The sequence below is a fragment of the Carcharodon carcharias genome, chromosome 8, assembly GCF_017639515.1.
Source record: "Carcharodon carcharias isolate sCarCar2 chromosome 8, sCarCar2.pri, whole genome shotgun sequence".
Classification (NCBI taxonomy): Eukaryota; Metazoa; Chordata; class Chondrichthyes; order Lamniformes; family Lamnidae; genus Carcharodon; species Carcharodon carcharias.
In genome coordinates, this window is record NC_054474.1 from 168,653,286 (window position 1) to 168,675,296 (window position 22,011).

The window sequence follows — 22,011 nt, forward strand, 5'->3', positions numbered from 1 at the left end:
GCCACTTTTGCCGAGACAATATGATAATTCGATGACCCTGAAGCCATTTTGAACATCCTGAGGACTTGAAAGATACAATATAATTGCAAATATTTTCTGTCATCTTATCTGAGCAAGGCATCATTCTTCATCACGTTTTCAAAAATAGTTATCTGCCCATAGTTTCTTCACGCAACTAACTATGACCAAAAATAGACCATCGTGGTTGAAAGAGTAGCTCTTGGGTTTTTTTTTTGTATTAGGTACTTCTTCCAGTTCACAACTGATTTTTTAAATTGGAGTTTAACTTCTTATTAATGTCGCTCTTTAAATAACTTTAATGAAAAATTACACTTCTGTTGGACAAATGAGAAAATAATCTTATTAAAAAAATAACTGCCATCAATGTGGAATGCTTTAATTTTTCAGGTAGTGCTTTATATTCCTTGACAATATCTGCCATTTTAAGTTCATACTTTTGAGTTCTAAAGTGCCTCAAATTGTATCGAACAGAAAAACTTGCAAATAAGAGTGCTATTTGTGTTCTGCCGAGTAAAAAGTAACAATTTTAATTTGGCAGACTTCCAGATAGGCAGTTTGTTTGGTGAAGTGAAAAGTTTGTTTTCCTCCAACATGATTAACGAAAATTGGGAATATCTGAATCAACAAAAAAATTTCTAGCATTTTAAAAATGTGCTCTTTGCAGACTGTACAGAGATGCTAATACCAACAAGAACTTTGTAGAAAGAACATGAAGCATACATCCTTACTGACAGAGTGACTGCTACTGCTATATAACAATGCAATATGATTTTCCTCCATGATAGCTTAATTTTTCAGCATTTCATAAACATATTAATTGGCACACTGTGCTTTTCAAGACGGGAAGAAGAGTTTTCTATTGCAGGCATTTATTTTTAAGTAAAAAAGTGGTAACCAAATGCATTAAAAGGCAAGCTTCTTTAAATCAGGCAAATAATTCAGTGACGTTTAAAATGAAAGATGAGTTAGGAAGTATGGTGCAAAAGCAGCTTCATTATCCTATCTTTTCTCCCTCCCTCCAACCCTTCCAAAGAAATTCAGAGCGAGAATAGGTAAAAACTAGTAGAGTGGTGGAGTAGCCTTTACTGAAAAGATTGATGCAATCGGGAATGACCTTGGCTTGGAGCAGGAGCGAGTGATGTATGTACGAGCATCTCACTGCTAAATGGACCCAGATTTGTAGCACTAATATACATGGAAGCCCAGAACCAAACTCAGGATGGCAATAAATCAACAGCCACTTTAGGTGTCATTTCTGGTTTATATTCTGGTATTGTTCTATCAGTTTAATTCATGTCACTATCATCTGTTCATCTGGAACAGTTTTATATAATTTTCCAGTGGAGTTACCTGACAAATCCCATCAAATTAACAAGGTACATTAACAATATTGACTGCTTCTGTGGTTTCTGAAGTTTCTGGACCATAGACTGAATTTTGACTGTATTCCCTTTTTAGTTCGCAATTTTGGGGGCCTTGGCGCATATAAATAATCTTTGTTATTTCTATGACAGATAGTAATTTTTTAAAAACCCAAACAAATTTTTCTAAATGTTCAAGGTTTATTTTGTAACCTACCTCTTAGAAAAAGTGCAAAAGATGAAAGCATTGATTATCGTCAGTGTATACATATACACACATTTTATTTATATTAATTAGTAATTTTATTGAGATGAAAATCATATTAAGTTTTTAATGATCAGACTACACTTCAGGGGTTTCTGCATCCTATTACTTAATGTTGTCTTTCTGCTATAATGAGAGTTATATTCATCATAAAAAATATTGAATTGGTTGTCTTTTCAACAAATGGCAATTGATTAAAGACAAATTTTTAATGCTGGGTGTCACCACATTGATAATCTGTGAATATACACTTATGTGAATAAAAGGGGCTATTTTGGGGGTGGTGGAATGGGTGGTGGGAAAGCAATGCATAATCTAGTGTTTCTTGTCTACTTAATATCCAGTTGTTTGAAGTGGGAGTGGAAATCAATTGAATCAGTTTGCAAAACAAAATTATATTTCTGCTTAAGTTCATTACCATCTTAAAATATCTCCAAGTACTCACATGATGAGTTATTTTTGAAATGCAGCAAATATTATGCAGGCAAAGTTGGCATTGTCAGTTAAAGGAAGATGCTGTCTTCAACAGTAGTCAGGCAAACGTGGGTTAAATCTCTGCAAAAATCTATTTACCAAACGCCTGTAACAGCTTTTGAGTTTATCTGTATTCTGAAAGAAGTGTAATTTCTGGTACTCGTGGAATAAGACTTTCCTTTCATATGTTAAATCAGTGTCATAGATTCTCAGATAATTCTGCTTTATAAATATCCAAGTGGATTGTTAAGTATTACATTCAAACTGTATATTTTTGTTATAGTTCTGAGTACATAAACAGCTTTAATACACTTTTGCACTAATGTGAGTTACCATTCATGTTGAAACAATGGAGTAATATTCTCTGTGATATCAATCTCCAGAGGTAGTTGGCTTCCTGCCACCTTGAAAATCTCTCAACAAAAATAAAATATTCATTCTTATGCCATTTTTTCCTCAAATATATCCATTCAACAATGAATCACTTTGTATTTTTTTATTTCTGTGACTTGCATGAAATATGTATTTTTTTTTAAAGTGTCAGCTTGGTTCATTTGGTAGCAAGCACTCTTGTCTGACTCAGAAGGTTGTGGATTCAAGCTCCACTTAAGATTTGAGCACTTAATCTGGGCTGTTACTTAAATAGGAGTACTGAAGGAGTGCTGCATTGGCAGCAGGTGCCATCTTTCAAATGAAACATTAAATCAAGACCCCATCTGTCTGCTTAAATGGACATAAAACATCCAATGGGCATTATTCAGAGAAGAGCACAAAGTTCTCTTGATGTCTTGTCCTTTGCCCAAAAGCACCAAAAAAAAATATTAGTCATTGATTCATTTGCTGTTTGTGGCAACTTGCGTCCACTAATTGGCTGCCACATTTCCCCATCTAAGACTGGTGATTACACTTCAGGATCTGATGAGGTGTTTTTTAAATCTCAAATTCACTCATTCTTTGAATGTTATTCAAGTATGTTCAATAGTTTTTTTCTGTCAGTTGTTATGTGAAAATTAAACGAGAAATATTATACATCTGACCATAAGGACAGAAACATTATTGACCACAATGAAAGTCTGAAGTTATGAAAACTAATTACATGATAAAGTTCTCTGAAGTGTTGTAAAGCATTTTACTCTGTTGCCTCTCTTGCTAATGATTTATGCAGCTGTTTTTTTGTGAACTTGCATTCTCACTTCAAATTTACATCAACTATAATTTGACTCCAATATTTGAACATCAGTGCTTAATGCAGATTTGCCAGATCTCCAAACTATTTGGTTATTGTTGTTATTCTTATGTTAAGAGAAATATTTGTAAATGTGAACTCAAGAACCAAATCCAAGTAAATGTAAACACTTAAATAGCAGCATGAATCGAAAGTGAGAGCTAAATTCAGTCCACCTTTAGAAAGCTATTCATGTTTAAGGTTGAGAAAGATAAGTTCAACTTTCAAATTGCTTTCAAGACAAGGTATGATTACTAGTGCATTTCTTCACAAGAAAGTTGGTTTGGTCGGCAAAAAGATATTGCATAGTTTGGGCAGCATTGATCCGAAGCAGAATTAAGAGGTTTGTTTCTCTTTTAAAAAAATAACTGAGATCTCATTAAATGCCCGTACAATGTTGTGGACCTTTTCCCTCCACTAAAATATTTACAAGTTTTATTTGTACAATGCCTTAATTATTAGCTAGAGCTATAGGATTCTGAGTATAATGTGTACAAGATTCTACTATGCATCCATTTAAAACCTTCAACTAAACATTCAGTGCCCTCACATGAGTTGTGCAACATTCTGTGTTTCACTTAGGACATAGTTACACTGTGCTCTGCTTCCACACACCACAAAGGTTTGTTTGCTGTCAGTTCATCCTCATTCAATCACTGTACACTATCAAGACCCTTAGCTAGCTTTCTCCTCATTAAACTTGATTTGATAAGTCATGCATAACAAAAAAAAACTACAGTTTAAATCTAATAATAAGTCTTTTATATTCAAACGTTATGTATTTTAACACCATTTTGTCTCAGGGTCTGGATGACATCTTTCAAAGTTGGCAATTTCTTACTACTTTCTTTATAACACGCTCCTATGTATTCACATGATATGTATTAAGAGGAAATGGCTTTTGTGTTGCCTGAATAATATAACTATTAGAAGATTGTGAAACCACAATTGTCTACAATTTATTAAGGATTTCATAAGATCATATAATTTTGTATTGCATTTAGCTGGGGGGCTGCTATGACTATTTTGTTTGTTTGTCCCTGTGACTCCCTTGTACTAATTGGAGACCTTACTTACATTCAGCTGAATAAAGCAGCTTCTATTTAAGTAGTGCCAAAGCGCAGGATGCTATACCACTGCTGTTTTGAAGAGTACAGTATCCATTCCAGATGCTCTTATCATTTTTATTTATTTGGTGGTCTAGAAATCTCCTCTATATTCAGCATTCACTTCATATGCTGCAAAAAAAAAAGCTGGATTTTGGAAGGCTTAAGAGAGCACTTTATGTGTTCACTCCATTAAGATTTATAAAGTGTGTCAAATGGTTGATATAAAATCACTTACACAGCCCACTGGTTTATATCCCCACTGATTCACAGGTATCTCGGGAGAAAAGGTGGAGATAGACCCTGTTACTAATCAGAAGGCCAGCACCAAGTTCTGGATTAAACAGAAACCCATTTCAATTGATTCTGATCTACTCTGCGCTTGTGACCTTGTGGAAGAGAAGAGTCCAAGTATGTAGTACTACATTTATGCACTCTATCTTTGTGCTGTTGTGTGAGTGAGTGCATGCACTCAAATAGAAAAATTAGAGCTTCATATTGTCCACAGGTTTAATATTAGATAAGACAGTGGTGCCTATGGTACATTTTTTTATCCTTTAGACTGCTAACTGCATATCTGTATTATGTTACTGAAATCAATTTCTAAATTTTCAGCCGTCTAAAGGTTGAACAACATTTTGTCACGCTCTGTGCAAAGGTGCCCTGTTAATCCATCAGAATTTACTGGTGATAAACCCAGTCAAATTTGTTAAGTTGAGAATTTAATATGATCTGCCACGACCAATCAGTTATTGGTATTCTAATGTCAGTCAGATTTTTTTTTATATCAAACTGCTGCTCTTTTTTTAAAAAAGACCATGCTACAGAATTATAAATAAAGCAGTCATGCTAATTATTGTAAGAAGAAATTGGTGATTTTTATTTTATCAGAGCCATTTTAATTTATATATGGATATTTAACTGGACAAATATTGCTTTTGGAGATTTTTGTTAAAGCTTGCTTGAAGGGTAAGATGCAAGATTCTGGACTCATGGTTTATATTTTTTTTTGTCTCAGAAATAACATCTAAATTTCAATAAATTCTTCAGTATTTTATGTGAATATTAGATATATTGTTGATTTTAAACTCTACAACATTTGGATTTTTTTATTTAGTACAGAAATGTGCACAGTACTGAACTCTAGAACAGCAAAGCAAAACCTACTTTCTTGTGAGAACTGAGATTTAAAATGATAAATATATGATTGTTTTACTTATGGATTCACATCCCTTTCGGCTTCTGCAAAAACTCCAGCTTGCTACCCAAGAGGTTATACTATCTACCATATCACAAATGGTTTATAGAGCTGGTCGTTTTTTTAGAAGTTAGTTCACTGCCTTCTGTTAAAGATTAATAGCCTTTTTAAAGATAGGTCATAATGTAAAATAAGTATTATTTCTACATGGGAGAAATGTTTAGGGATGGAATATGTTTACTGAGAAATTAATTTGAAAACAAAAACTTGCATTTGTATAGCATGTGCTTCAAAAACATTTAAAGCATTTTCTGTTCATTGAATTACTTTGAAGTGCAGTGACTATTGTTATGCATACACATTTGGCTATTAATTTTACATGCAGCAATACCTCAGACAACCATAATTTGAATGATTAAATAATCTGTTTTTGGTGGGGGGTTTTTTGGGAGAAGGAGTGCCAGGGCATTGAAATAACTACCAATTCTCTCAGTGTAATAGGCAGGCAGAGTTTTGTGGAGAGAATTCCAAAGCATAGGGGCTAGATGAAAGGGGCATTTTGGTTCTTAAAACCCGCCTCTTTAAACAAACCTTTGTTCACTGATATGAATAGTTGTTTCTTTGTCTCATCCCATTTTATTTATTATATCTCTGTGAAGTTTCTTAGGACATTTTTCTTCATTAAAGGAATCCTATAAGTGCTGATATTTAACTGTCCAAAATTACTACTTGATTTAAAGAACTGGTCGGTAGGAATTGTTCTACACTAGACAAAACACCACTAAATTGATGATGCATGTTGTGTGTTAAATATGTATTGTGACAAAAATGCTTCATGTTAGGTAGAATAATATTGAACTCCCATAGTGAGTAAACTTCTTTTTGTCTTTTGGTAGTACAAAATTTGAGTATTGCTGAAAAAAGAGACATGCCTTCGAAGCATTTCTTCTTGCACTCACCAGGACAGATTCGTAAGAATACCAATTGTAAAGGGAACAACAATTTATACTGCATGAGAAGAGTGCGCTGATTTTTTGGCAAGTGGACTCTGGTTGGTAGAGGCATTGCCATGAAGAATGCACCAGGGAATAGTTAACTGCCAAACTTTTTTTAAAATTCAAACCAGGCAGGTTGACTCTGTGGTCAAGGTCTTGCCATGGGAAATGAACCGGGAACGGCTGCACCCCCCCCCCCCCCCCGCCCAAACTTTTGTTTAGTCGGAAAAGGCGCAATGCGTGTACCTGCTCCTCCTGTCTACAAACAACAGGGCCCTGTGTACGAATACATGTAGCTTCTAGCATGCGTAAGTGAGCCACACTGCAAGCTCAACTGATAATCTTCAGTTGGTTGTGAGTGTAATTCTTAGCACAATCAGGATTGTTTAGTTAGTGCTGTCCAATCGTGGGATCACGTCTAATGTTAGACAAGTTTTGAGTTTTGATGGTTGGGTACGGTCAGTACTTTGTCCGTTGCAAACGGCTGAAGGGACATGTTGTTTGATACAATCTGCCGGTTATTGGGACGTAACAGCCTGCATGCATGGCATCACATCAGTACTAAAATTCATATACCACATTACTCATTTGTGTGATGGGCAGAATGTCTTTTTGGCTTCCTGTTAGTGGAGAATACCACTCGTGTTGCAACTGCATAATGGCAGCATGGAATGGCTAGCTTCACCTGTTGCTCAAATCTTTCAGACACCTTCCCTTCCACGTTAATCTGAGGTAGCCTGGGCTATTTCCAGGACTGAAAGCACCAGCCTTAGGCTCATTCGTGAGTTTGCACAATATACAGCGAGCCATGATCTGATCAGGATAACGTCGATCCAGCAGGATGGCTTTGATACGCTTTGTTTCATCATCAAGCTTGCATGGTGAGCAAATGGCTCAGGCCCCAATTGTGAGGCTGTCAATAAAACCAATCTTACAGCGCATGGAACTGTAGGAAGCCCAACGCGTGTATTGACCAGTGAAAATAGGTTTGTGATAGACAGCAGCAGAGAACCCATTGTCAGATTTCTCAACTAGCTCAATAACTAGCTCTCAACTAGCTCATTTGACTTCTCCGCTTGCAGAGAGAAGGAGCATGCCCATGCATTGCGCCGCCTTCAACTAAACAAAAGTTTGGGGGTGGCAGCCATTCCCTGGTTCATTCTCCATGACAAGACTTTGACCAATCAGAATCAACTTGCCTGGTTTGAATTTAAACAAAAGCTTGGCAGTTAACTTTTCCCTGGTGCATTCTCCATGACAACGCCTGTATCAATCAGAGCCCACCTGCCAACCAATGAGCACCCTCTTCTCATTGTTGTTCCCTTTACAATTGGTATTCTTGCGAATCTGTCCTGATGAGTGCAAGGTGAAAAGCTTCGACAGCATGTCTCTCGTTCCAGCAAAACTTGTTTTAAATAACATTTTAATCACATCCCTCTGCAGTTTATTGTTTCAGTTGGTTCATTTTTTCTCTTGAAAGATAAGGGTTTTAATCCTATTATTTGGTGCGCTTCACAATATAGAACCAGCAATACTGTATTTTAAGTTCACCTTTCAAAATGGCTTGTCAATCCAACCAATAATTAAATAGCTTTTTAGATGCAGTGCATCTGCAATGATACATTGATTTAACCAATTAGCACCTTTTTATTCCCCTAGCTTATGCACAAACCAGCAAAAAAGCATTTGGTATTGTACCATTTGGAAATGTTAGGGAATGCTAGTATGCTAATATATATGTCAAACCTTGATACCGGATGAAAGATTGCTTTGTTTCAGACTATTAAATGTAACAAAGACATTTCAGTTCCTTCTTTTGTGAGCACTGCACTATACTGTTAAATCCCACTTGTCATTAATTGCATGCAGTACATCATGTGACCTTGATCTCTTCAAGAGTTATCATTCCATTGCTGCAGAGGGGCTTAACAGAATGTTAACCTGATAATGGGGACTGGGCCTTCGTAGTAGCGCCCCATCATATAGTTTCTATTGAGCGGTTCTGCTTGACTAGCTAAAGAAGGTGGCAAGAAGATTAATGATGGTAGGCTAATACAGGAGGGTGTACCTTTCCAAGACTTCCACCGCAGAGATATTAGAGCTGAACCAGAGCTTGGCTTTTTCCTTAACCTGTGACCTTTAACCCTCCCTCACCGTTGAGATCTGTCACTGCGGCCGACGTTTTGATTGATGTTCCTACAAGAGTCGGTCTTTTTCATTGAATTTCACATCTGCACGAAAATAGCTTTTCTTGCAGAATTCATGCTGGCTGTTAGTGATAGCAAAATTGATGGCAGAAATGCTTTTATGTAGTTTTCATTTAAAACCAAAGATACTTGACACATGCTAATGTAGTGTTGTGCCCTCCGGTGCCCCTTCCTTATATTTACTCCATTCTGTGTAATTAATGCCTAGAATCTCACTGTAATATGGATTGCACTGGAAGCAAACTTTAAAAGAAGATATTTTTAATTAGTTTAATATGTGCTTACTGATTTCCCGCTAATACTGGCCTCTTCTGTGACTTATTACATACGAACAATGAGTTCAAAAAATATCAGTATGATGCCAATTTATTTTTTTGGCAAAGTACCCAGCAAGACAAGTCCCCTCAACAGCTCTGGTAAAACTACTGAGAAAACAGTTTGTTTTAAGAAATATCCTATATGAGCATTCCTAAAGTGCTGGTATAGATTCAATACAGAGCAGCAAGTGCCAGCTTGGTATAGGTCCAGTTTTTAATACATTTGGACTACTTGGGATGCTTTCACAGTTGTCAGACAAGATAATCTATACTTGAGCCCTGGTGCCAATTTGTTGTTTTTGGCAAGATGTAAAAGCCACATGCAAATTTCTCTGTTAATGCATTTTCCCTACTTGGTGCTACTTAATCCATGTTGGATCGAGTGCCGGAGAAGAACAGCTGCAACTAGTGATATGTAAGTAAAAACATCTTGCCCACTACCTCAAACTGTTCAGTGTATTTTTTCCAGGGATGCAACACTACTGTTGGAGCCATTTACAGAAAAGTGTGCATTTTTACTTTGTGTTATAATTTGAAAATAGTAATCATTTCTGTAATGAGGACAAGGATGTGTTGAATAATTTTTTAAAAAACTTTGGACTTTAAATTGTGGAGTACTGTCGTGCCCCATAATTGCCAAAACCTATATAATGTGATTTGGCTGTAGTAGTTAGCATCGACATTATTTTAACTCCTTGTTGCATCTATGCCAGTCCAGGTCTGTGCTGGGACTGATTTGTAAGATTCTTTCTTCTGATCCTGGTTCGAGGCTTCAGTTCATTCCACTATTCTGATTGATTGGTATGGAGTTCCGCTCTTGATATATCCCATTGCAAATCCTGGCCAATTAGAAAATATACCGAAAATAGATGCTTAAAATATTGTGGATACTGTGGTTACTGCTTTTCATGGGTGTGTTTAATTATTCATTAAAAGGTACTAAGAATAGGTAATTCATTTTGTTTTCTGTAATATACCTATGTAGAGTGGGGGTGGGTGGGGCTGCGGTGGGAGAAGTAGCAACTGTAACGGTTATTGTGCACCTCCAGATGGCTGTAGATCCCTCTGAATAGGCCACCTCCCTGTTCTCAACTTGTGAGCGCGTAAGAGAAAGAGGAGATCTAAATAACAAAAAATCAATTCTGGAGAAATTATCTTTTGTACTCATTTTCCCTTCTCTTTATTTCTCCCCCTCTCCTCGAAAGCCATTCTTGAGATTATTAAAATTGGGTTCCATAAAGAAAAGTCAGAATTGAAAAGATTTAATCATATAAATTCCATCCCTTAGAGAAGTGCTAGCTTTAAAAAAAAAACAATCTGAATTCAGTCTAATTTCTTAGGCTCACTACAGATAGTGCATCTGGATCAAGCTTATTTTGTGTTCCAGTGTGTAGATGCATGTTTGTTTCCCTTTTAAATGTACGAATAAAGAGTTTGATCATGTTAAAATTCATTCAACTTATTCAAAATCGAAGTAAAATTACAGCAAGCGACAGTAATACCCAGGTTGGAAGCACAGAATAAATAATCATGATGCATATTGTCTCATTGTAACAAATACTATTTCATAGCCTATTAAAAAGGGTCTTAGCTATCCTGTCAAAGCTGGTCTGTCGGGGTTTTTTTAGTTTAATTACACTATCCAATTAAAACTCCTTGCAACATTTTGATTTTCTTCTCCTTGGGCTTGAGTGGAGATGACATTTACAAGCCTTGGCTTTCAAGTAGACAATAGTTTGATTGATGAGCTGCAGAAGGAAAGAAGGAGGCGATTGCCATGTGGAAGCACTGCTTAGTGCACTTTGATTTATTTATCATCTGTTCCTAAAACAAGACTGGTGAGGTGATGGTGGTGGTGGCAGTGGGGTGTACTGTGATTTACAAGGTGCATTGCAATGCATTCCAAAAGGGCTCAGTTGGTAGAGGGGGAAATCTGTAAGATAAGGATAAGGATGTGGGAGACTGCAGCAAAGAGTTTAGCTCTTGCACAGCGAGTCACTGCAGTCCCTGCCATTTAACCAATGTATTAATAAGGAGGTTTTTGTCAGCTTGGCACAGAGTGAAGCAGTCTTTTCTGTTCTTGATATGGATCCCATAATCTTGGTGTGAATTAGCCTAGTTAGATGAGACTATTCCAATTAATTTGCACATTTAAACCTCAGTGTCATGCTACAAGTGATGGCTGGTTTGACATATTATAGAAGTAGCAGAATGTTATGATTAAGCCATCTTTTCTACTTTTAATATTAATTCCATGAACTTTTTTTTAAATTCAACATTGTTGTAGCTCATACCTTGTCACATCAAAGATGTTTGATGACAGGTTAAGTGTGTCACGATCAACGAGATTCTGGAATTTGAGCCATCAGAAACTGCTTTGTTGTTCTGTTCTACTCAACTCCTCAATGTATTGAAGTATAACTGGCCGAGCAAAACACAACTGTAGAGACTAGTCACTTTTTTTGGGAAGAACTATCAAAAGTTACCGTAGAGGTTTGCAGTTCTGCAGGGAATTCTGATGCTTGAAAGTAGCAATACGTAACACCCCTCTCCCCCTGCCCCAATTTGTTATCAATGCTTCCCAATGTCAAAACAAAATGTAAGCTATCTCACTTACATTACTATTTTTGAAAAAAAGGAATATCTTGGATTTGCAGTTTTGGTGAAATCTACTTTTTAATATCCTGTTACTACACGTTGTTATCCCAGTATTTTAAAATATTTTATGCTTGAATAAGTCTGTTTTGTTTCTTTCATTCAGATGTTTCAGTACTTTAACAAACTTGATGATCTGTTTCTGCCTGTTTTCCTAGCCCAGAGAATATTCTTTTAATCCATTTTCTGAATGCGTGCATCCTAAATACCATTCATTCTTCATTCTGTCTAATCCTCCTGTGGTCAGTACTTTTCCAGCTCTCATTTATCAAGCATTCTCTGTTTTAACTTCCTTTATAACAAGCTTTTCCCTCAGTTCTTCACCAGGAGCAACCAAAATTACTCAATAACACAAAAGCAAAATACTGCAGGTGCTAGAAATCTGAAATAACAACAGAAAATGCTGGAAGCACTCAGCAGGTCTGGTAGCATCTGTGGAGAGAGAAACAGAGCTTCGTGTTGGATATGACTCCTCTTCAGAATGTTCTGAAGAGTCATATTCAACTTGAAATGTTAACTCGTTTCTCTTTCCACAGATGCTGCCAGACCTGCTGAGTATTTCCACCACTTTGTCTTTATTTCAAAACATGAAATGATGGAAATACTTAACAGGTCAGGCAGCATATTTGGAGTTGCTGGTGTTTGGCCCTGTAGGCTGGGGAGGGAAGTGGAGAACTGGTCAAAGATTCCATTCTTGGCCACAATCTAATAACTCATTCTAGTGTGTGTACACATGTGGGGAGCGGACTCAAACGGCCTGAGCACTCCATGTTATTATATAGCCAGAAAACACTTTCTATTTAGCCTCCCATTTGAAGACAATATATTGAAGAGCAGCTGTTCAAGCAGTTAATTTGTATATATAAAAGATTGAGAGAAAATTATGCATGTGTCTGACTATTTTTTAATTTGCTACCAGTATAACAAAAAGTCAGAGCAAACATAAGTGCCTCATTAAACCAGATGTTGCATAGCCAACATCTGAATTGAGAAAGTAGCATTATTTCTCTTGTCTGGAAAAAAATTTGTAAACCAACCAATAGTAAGCTTTGCATTTGTTGTAATAACTTTTTAAATAGGGTTTTCTGTAGAGCCATCCCTACTCAGTTGTAACAAAACATGCATGCATTTACATACTAATGAGCCTCTAATTAAGATTTTTTTCATTGAGACTTTTAAAATACATTGGACATTAGTACCACTGGGGGCTTTTTGTCAAATGCTTAAAATACTTTTTAAATTATTTGACAATTTCCGATTTGGGAATTTATCTTAATGGTTAGTAAATCATAATTATGTTTAATTGCCCTTTTTACAATGCAAACAGTAGGAAACTCTAATTAATATGTCACTAGTATTTAGTTTCTCATTTTTGTAGAAATATTTCTACATTTTAAAATATAACCTGCAGAACATTTCTGTTAGTGTAAAAGTTGAGCTTAAGTCACAGTCCACCACATACCATAAGTAATCTGAGTCAGACCAATGGAAAATGGTAGGGACAGGCGATGATGGAGATTTTTTGCCCAGCAAATAATTGACTTGTTCCCTTTTGATAAAAGATCGCCTCATTCCATCCCACCACCCCTGCTACAACATGATTATTGTTTGCTGTTTCTTTGCGATACATTCACTTCATCTTCACACCAACTGATTTAAATAATGACATTTTCCTTCAACACCATATACGTTTTTGGCCTGTGGCTTTGCCTTTCATATTTATTTTAGTTTAAGTTCATTCTTTATTTTCTCTAGAAAATGTTTCCTTCATGCTAATTCTAGGTTTTGAAATTGGTGTAAACTACAGAAAAGCCCCACTCCTGTAGCAGAAGATCATTCACACATGACTTTTAATATGTTGGACTAGATCATGAATGCAACTTGTGATTTCTCTCGCCTCAAAAATAAACTTTCCAGCAGCTCTAGAAGATCATTTAACATAGTCAGTGCTAAGACTTCAGACATGGAGGCATCTTTCTCTTTGTTGTTACCCAAATTCCCAACGTGACGCCGTGCTTAAATGGATATGGATTGGAATTGGTACTCCAGTATTGCGGCTTTTTCTCATTCTGATTAGGAGCACGGAATTGGTGAAGTTAGTTTACTATGCAGATTTTCTCATCCAAGGAGCACAGAGTATTTGGTTGCACAGCTATTAGCACGCTCACGTAAAATCAACTTGTTTAAGAAAACTATCCTTCTAATCCTTTGAGGTTTGCCTAATAAGAGACGAATGTGGTTTTAAGGAAGGTACTCAGTGGAGCAGTCTTGCAGGTTGCCAATGCTGTGAAGTTTCTGTGATCAGAGTTCCTGCGAACAACTGTTTTACATTAACCATGTGTACCCTCCTTGTCCCCACTGTTAAGGACATAAATTTTGAGTATTTGAGGTTTACCATAGGCAATTTAACTACTCCCTGAATCTACATTTCCTGTTCAGAATTTGGAGCATCAGTCGGCCTATCTACTAACAGGAAACTTAACGGTGGCTCTGGAGAACAATTGTTTAGACTAGATTGTCGCTGTATTACTTGTCATGGAATTCAAGATCTGACAGTGTAAAGCCTGTGATGACTATCTAGTTCATGGAGCATGTTAATATTTTAGCGCTATGTTTAGTTCTAGGAAGATTGTTGTTGTGAAAGTAAGGTAACTAAAATGCTGGGTGTTATAGATTGCCAGAACACCCAAAAGAAAATGGCAATTCAGAAGGTTACCCATGTTTAATAGAGTCAGAATTGAAGAGATGGAGCCATAAAACAGCAGGTGGGCTTACTTAGCTGGAGAACTGGAGGCATAATGTTTACACAGCTTACAAAGAAGTGCCGTCCAGAGAGATGTTTTGTTTTGAGCGTTAAAGCTAAATTAGTTTTAAAAGCATTCAGTGAACCCTGAAAGGTTACGTTGTCAGGGAGATGGATGGAGCTTAAAAAGGTTCTGTGGTTTCAATTTATCTGTGCACTTGCTGGGAGAGGGGGCTAGTTCTAGTTTGGACCTTGTGTTGTTTGCAGCATTCAAAGAAGGCCTGGGAGCTGTTCAGTGCAGTCAGGGCTCAGGAGAGGTCCTGGGGAGCTGAGAAGGCAGCAGAAGGTCACTGGTTCTGCGCCAGACAGTTAGGGCTCAGAGAAGCCTTAGGAGCCACTTATAGTTAGGTGCAGCTAGGAGTCTGTAGTTTGGAGAAACCCAGAGGCAATGCCAGCTTAGTGAAGCTTGCAATTTGTGAAAGAGTTGGAATTGTGACGGTAGTTAGAGATGGAAGTGCAGCTTTGTGAATTCCGTGGAACGCAGTCTCAAGAGATTGAACTATCAGGAGGTAAGCAGTCGTTGAGGTAGTCCAAGTCAGAGCAGCTTTTGAGGGGATTCTGGGGCTAGATCTTCGAAAGTGAGGAGTTGAAACCCCTCATGAGGGAGACAGAGTTTAAACAGTGGTCACCAACGTATTGGGTGGGTTGCTGAGAAACCTGGGAGCTGTCTTGGTCACATCTGTCATGTAATGTATAATGCGGTCTGTTCAACCACAGTTTGCCTGCTAATTCAAATTTACCTCATGTTAATTCTGAGTGTTAGAGTGTAAGATAGATATTGTGAATTGTTTTGCTTTTCTGACCTTGTATAGTAAAGTTTTCTTTTGTTTAAAACAGTGGAATCATGTGGCTTTGTTCTCCTAGTGGGTAACTGGGATTTCAAACTTTGTCAACTTTGAACTAAAAGTTACTAGTCCCTAAACCGATCATAACGAGCCAAGCATCTTTCACCCGATTTACCACTGTACTAAACTGATTTCAAAAAGGCCAAATCTTTCCACATTTAATTTGCAAGTGTAGAAATAACTTGTCCACTTCAGTAATTCCTGAGACAAAATTGCTGATGCTCTATGGGGCAAATTGTCCTAAAGGGCAGAGAAATCCACAATCTAAACGTCCATGCAATTCATGGTGGGCAATAGCTGCCAGGCTTCAACAACAACTTTACTTATATAGCGCCTTTAATGTAATAAAGCAGAACAATTTTAAAACAAAGTATGACACCAAGCCTCATAAGGAGATATTAGGTTAGATGACCAAAAGCTTAACCAAAGAGGTAAGTTTTCAGGAATCTCTTAAGAGGAACATGAGGTAGGGCGGTATAGGGAGGGTCTTCCAGAGTTACAGCCTAGGCAACTGAAGGCACAGCCATCAATGGTGGAGCAATTAAAATTGAATATACCAGAAGTAGAGAAGTACAAATACCTTGGAGCGTTGTGGGGTTTGGGAAGATTACAAAGATGGTGAGGGGTAAGGCCTTGGAAGGATTTAGGAATAAGGATGAAAATTTTAAAATCGAAACATTGCTTAACCAAAAGCATTGTAGGTCAGCAAGAATAAGCGTTAGAGGAATAAGACTTTCTGCAAGTTAAGACATGGACAGCAGAGTTTTGGAATGTTCTCAAGTTTATGGACAGTAGAATTTGGGAGACCAGCCAGGAGTGTGTTGGAAAAGTCAAATCTTGAGGTAACAAAGGCATGACTGAGGGTTTCAGCATCAGATGAAATGAGACAGGTGCAAAGTTGGGCATTGTTAAGGAGGTGAAAATAGGCATTCTTAGTGATCTCAGTTGCTAGGGAGTGAAGTGGAGTTGGTGGCTAGGGAACAGCTTTTGCAATGGGGACTATAAGCAATGGCAAAGGATTGTTTTAGTGCTATTCCTCAGCAAACCCCAATATTAATATTAAAGGTTAATTCCATGGTTTGTTGCACCAATTTTGCAATGAAGATTTAAGGCAGGCCTGCCACAAGCGAATTGTTTTTACCTCTAGTTGTATATTTCTCTGTATAGTTGGGATTGGATGGGGACCTGTGTACTGTGCTTTATGGTCTTGTACTTTTTTGGGGTCACATACCTTTTGGAGTCACAAAAATAGATATCTATAAGCTTTTGCCTCTCTTTAAGCCTTTACATAAAGTGATTATGGTTGGTCTACACTACATTACATGCTATTAGCAATCACCTCATCATAAGCTCCAATGTGATGCTAAGGTTCACTTGGCTCAGCTAATGGCTTTTTGTTATTTTAACATGCCTTATTTGGATGTGGGAGAACACGCGAGTTTCATGTTATTAGAAGAGTTCTGTGCTATTTTATGACCAGATTCAAGACTAAGATATTCCTTGGGTGTTTGAGTTATTAGACAAAAATTTTCAGTACATCCTTTGTAAAATGATGAATATCCTGGTTAGTAGATTGCATTGTATACTCCTGAAGGGGACAAATTCACTGACCATTTCACCTGATTGGTTGCGACAATGTAACATGATCTCAAATGACTAGCCTTACAAGAAATTTGTACGGTAGAAATCCTGACCTTTGTAAAAGATTTATTCCTTGAGGTAACTGCTTAAAAAAAAAAGCATTATTTTTAATATGACTTCACTGCATGCATATCGAGAATTATTTGTAATAACAAAATCTGTGATTGGAGGGGAGTGCTGGAGGGATACTTTGGCCTAAAGTATTCCTCTCCTAGAAATGGATTGTTGTGTATTTTACTGAAGAATAAAAGTCAAACGGTGCCAGGGCAGTTGCTGGAATAATGATGCGTTCATCTTTTTCTGCAAACTAATTTTTGTTCACTTTTTTTCCTGCAATATAACCAGTAACTCAAACCACATACTTCTGAAAGCAAATCAAGTCATTAACCTAAGATTTTTAAACAGAAAGAGTAGCACAATAAAACTACTTAAAATCCCCCTCGAGATCATAGTTTTCTTGTGTAAAATTACCCCCATGCAATGAATATAGAATTCAGAATGAGGTTTTATTATGTAAATTGAATTGTTTAATCATCTTCCAGAGCAAATATTATAAAAGCCTTTGTTCATTTCAGAACCAGACAATGTAAATCATCTCAAACATGTTGTTACATTATCTTGAGGTGGCACGTAATGAAAATGATTTAATGTCTCTTTCTTTTCTGCCAAAAAGTTTGCCAACACTTTTCCAATGAGAGATGACCATTTTCGGTAATTTTAAAGCACTTTTTAAGTCAGGGTTACAGCATTTTATTTTCTGTCTTATTTATTTCACTATAGTTTGATAGCTTTGCCACCTTTCACCCTGGGGCAAAGATCCAAGGTTAGTGTAGTAATCTTTTACTGCCACTAGATGTCTTGATTTTGTTTTTTGAAGGAGTAGACTTTAGCCAAATCTAGAGGCAGAATTTTTCTCTGTAACATTTATTATTTTTATCACTATATTGTGACCAATTTTAATTCCGGGCTTGTAAACTGAAATTTAATCCTAATATGTCAATAGTGTTTGAAAAGTGTTTACCTTTCACAACAGCTACCCTTTATTGGAAGACACAATCTCTTCTGTTCAAGAATGGTGGGTTATTTTAAGATTTTAAAAGGTTGTGCAAAATTGAACTGTTTAAAACTTCCTTATATATTCAGGTTTGCATTGTTGTGTAGATACATTGTCATGAAGAAATTAACAAAAGCTTTAAGGTAACTGAGTAATTTGAGACTTGAAATTGTAACCTTTAATAGTTATTTTATGTAAAAATTTGCATCTAGAGGTATTTAATGCTCACTGTTGAATGTGCAGTCGTACAACAAAAATGCGGCTTTTATATTCCATTGCAAAACCTTAAACAAATGTGTTTGATACAGCACAATCTTAATGAGAATTTTTTAATGCTGTGTTCATAATATGAAATTATCCTTTCAGTGTTTGGCTTTACTACTTTTAATGGTATATTTACTTCTACAAATGCATCTAAAAAAGCAAGCCATAGATCTCCTCAGAAGTGAGCAAATGCCCTACGAGGCCTGGACTTTGTTCTCAGCAAAGGACTGGATCTCCGCTCGTTGACAGCTGCCGACAAAGTTTTTATGGGCTTGCTCTAATCTCTCACCTGATCCACCACTGCGCCTTCTATGGAGAATCTGTAATGCCTGTAAGCAGGGCAAGAAACAGTGAGCCTTTTCAGCCAATCTGACTGATCGTCATGTGATATATGCAGAGTCTAAACTAGGAAGTACAAATTAGCTGTAAATCTAAAAGTGGAATAAATATTGGGAAAGGCAGATGGGATTGAGAGAGAGAAAATCTTAGTTTTTTTTTACACATCTCCAACACTTAACTTCTGAGAGATTGAGGCTCCCACCCCCGCCTTAAAATTAATTCTCAGTGTCAGAGAAGTTGCTTGACAGTAATTATCACTTATCACACCATTAAAGATTCATTTGCTCCTGAATGTGCCAGCTCTAACTTTTCCAATCACCTTATGTGAGGAACTAACTAGTGGGCCAAGTTTCCCAAGTACCTGCCATTGCATTCTTTTCACTGTTGAGGCTATTGGCAGGACTGTAACACCACACCCTGTAGAGGAGCACCTATTGGCAGGACTGTAACACCACACCCTGTAGAGGAGCACCTATTGGCAGGACTGTAACACCACACCCTGTGGAGGAGCACCTATTGGCAGGACTGTAACACCACACCCTGTGGAGGAGCACCTATTTCTGACAGCTACTCTGGGTTTCCACATTTAACTGTGTGTGTGCAAAAGCCAGAAATTGCTGACTGATTTACCCCGTTATAATGGTGAACACTATTAATCTCACTGTTACTATCCATGCACAAAGCTGCCCCATTGTAGCTAAGAATTAGCAGTCAATAAATATTGTGCTGCATTCACCAATTTTATATCATTTTATTAAATGAACATACTTAAAACTAAGTTGGAGTGTTCAAGAAAGCAATTTAGTTTGCTATTTTGAATTTTCAGGAGATACATGTTCACTTAACATGTGCAATGAAGAACAATGCATATTGTGATAATAATGCAATCAAATCCAAATCTGTTCTACCTGGCCAGGTATTGTGGACACTTCCCACGTCAAGTGCTTGTAGAAACCAATCAGATTTGTGTATAGAGAAACTGGACTTAAAAATATTTGACTAAATGAAGACATTTCCTTATTAAACTTGCACATGTTCTAGTTATTGATTTTTCTACACTTGTAAACAAGTTGACACTAATGATGTGGAGAGCATTCAGGTTTTGTGGTTTTTATACCTCAGCTTTCAGTGTTGCAGGTCTGTTATTGTTGCAGGCAGTGATGCATTTGGAGGAAAATCCCTAAAATGTTACTAATTATCCTAGTTACAAGTCCATTGTACGTTTGGGATAAATTTATTTCAATATAATTTTTCCCCCTTGCTTGCCTTTTCCTTCCCCCAATGTCCATATTTGGAGATATGTGACTGCAATCTGGATTGGTTTCATTCTGTCTCTCTCTCTCTCTCTCTCTCTCTCTGCTTAGTAGTTCCCCTGACAGACAAGCTCAGCAACCTGCCACGTGGGCAATTGAAAATGTTAATTGTGCTATGCTAATTGGTGTTATATCTAACAGTGGCCTGATACAGCAATGTACCTGTACCACTGTGCTGCAGTCTATGGTGTCAAAGCAATCTAAAATGCAAACTTGTAAAGTGGGTGCTTCTAAACTACTCCCTGGGGGTCCCATGCAACCTGAGGCCTGCTAATCTATCCTAAGCAACTCCATCTGCCCTTTATGCACTTACATTTCTTATTCAATGGTTTATTTTGCTTGGGTTTTGTGCAGCTGATGGGCTGTTCTTAGCACTATTTCCAAAGTGATGAATAAATCCTAAATCATAATAATAAAGCCCCTGAGGTTTTCCATGCAACTACTTGACTCATGAAGACAATAAAAGGCCCCAGTTCTAGCACGGAAGCAAAACGCTGTGCCTGCTGTAAATCTGAAATAAAGACAGAAAATGCTGGAAATGCTCAGCAGGTCGGGTAGCATCCAACACGCTGTGCCACAATTGTGTTGTGGTGTAAGAGGATATATAAATGACAAGGGTTACTGTACATGTGAGTTTTCTGCCTTCTATTTTGTAGTTTTTTCTACAGTAACTTTATGTCTGATATTGCAATGCTGGTGTTACAGTACTCAAAGTGTAAACTCCATAATGGGGTTACAATGGCCTTGACGAATTAAAGAACAGTAATGCCGCAATGTTGTCCTTATGATACTGCGTTTTTAATGTTCCGATCATTTTTCTGTAGGAATAATTTAAAAATCATATACATTGCTTTAACGTTTTCACTGCACTAAACTATATCATCATAAGCTATTTGATTAGAATGGGTGTTGAATTAAACATATATTTGAAAAATTGACTTTACGTGAAAAGACAAAATTAAAAAGCTTTTTTTCGTAATGCATGTTAACATAACCTCCTTGAGCAATAGCATTAAGAAAGGTCATTTAGCAGATTATTAACATATTACATTAGTCTGAAGCATTAAATGCCTGCATAAATCTACCACAAATATTAAATACTTTTTCTCCTGCAGTGGCCATACCAAGCACAGTCTCGTTTCTTTTCTTCTCTCACCACCAACGTTCCCCCCTCCCCCCACCTCAACCCATCTCAAAGAGCAGAAAAGAATTGACAGAGGACCTAACTAACCAAATGATTGATTTTGCACTTTGTCCATTGTGATAGGATGGGGAATCAAATTATATTAAAAAGGGTTCTGTTGCCTTTGTGGTGAGCTTTGCCTGAATGATGTTGAAATGACATGTGGAGGCTGTCGCCATCATGCAATTTCCTTCTGTTCTGCTGATGGGACATTAATATCGCCATCTGTTTCTTTGTCACGCTGCATCCGTAGTAAAACTCTGTTCATCTGTTTGACTCCTGTCCTTTGTTTGCTTTGCAGGCCATGCAGTATTCAAGCTCACCTATCTAAGCAATCATGACCACAAACATCTCTACTTTGAAGCAGACACCAATACAGTCAATGAAATTGTGCTGAAGGTTAGTAGCAGCGCAAGTATTTCACAAACTGGTCACCAAAGAAAAGATGGTTCCTAATGACAGCATGGCAGTAAATTCTGTATGTAGGATTATAATGCAGGTTGACTGTAATGAGCTCAAAGATGATTTGTGACTTGCTAGAGAATGTGGCATCATTACTGCATTTCAACAGTAAAAGTCATTCCACTGTATCTTTATAAGTGTTTCAATTTGCATCTTACAGAAATAGTAAACACCTCACCAGAAAAAGTGAATTAAAGCAGTTCCTTCAAAAGTTATGTTTGCGCAAGTGATGCTTTGTTTCAAATCAGCTAACTGCCCTGTTATTCTATAAATGAGCATTTTT

The 22,011-nt window shown here is 37.1% G+C and overlaps 1 protein-coding gene across 4 annotated transcripts in view; it reads left to right on the forward strand.

The window, feature by feature from the left end:
• Positions 1–22,011, forward strand: part of mapkap1 (MAPK associated protein 1) — a 244,219-nt gene that overhangs the window by 207,194 nt on the left and 15,014 nt on the right. For all 4 annotated transcript variants that reach the window (XM_041194304.1, XM_041194305.1, XM_041194306.1 and 1 more), the window contains 2 exons: positions 4,726–4,863; positions 21,568–21,665. In XM_041194304.1, coding sequence (XP_041050238.1) covers positions 4,726–4,863; positions 21,568–21,665 — 236 coding nt within the window. The remainder of the gene's footprint in view (positions 1–4,725; positions 4,864–21,567; positions 21,666–22,011) is intronic.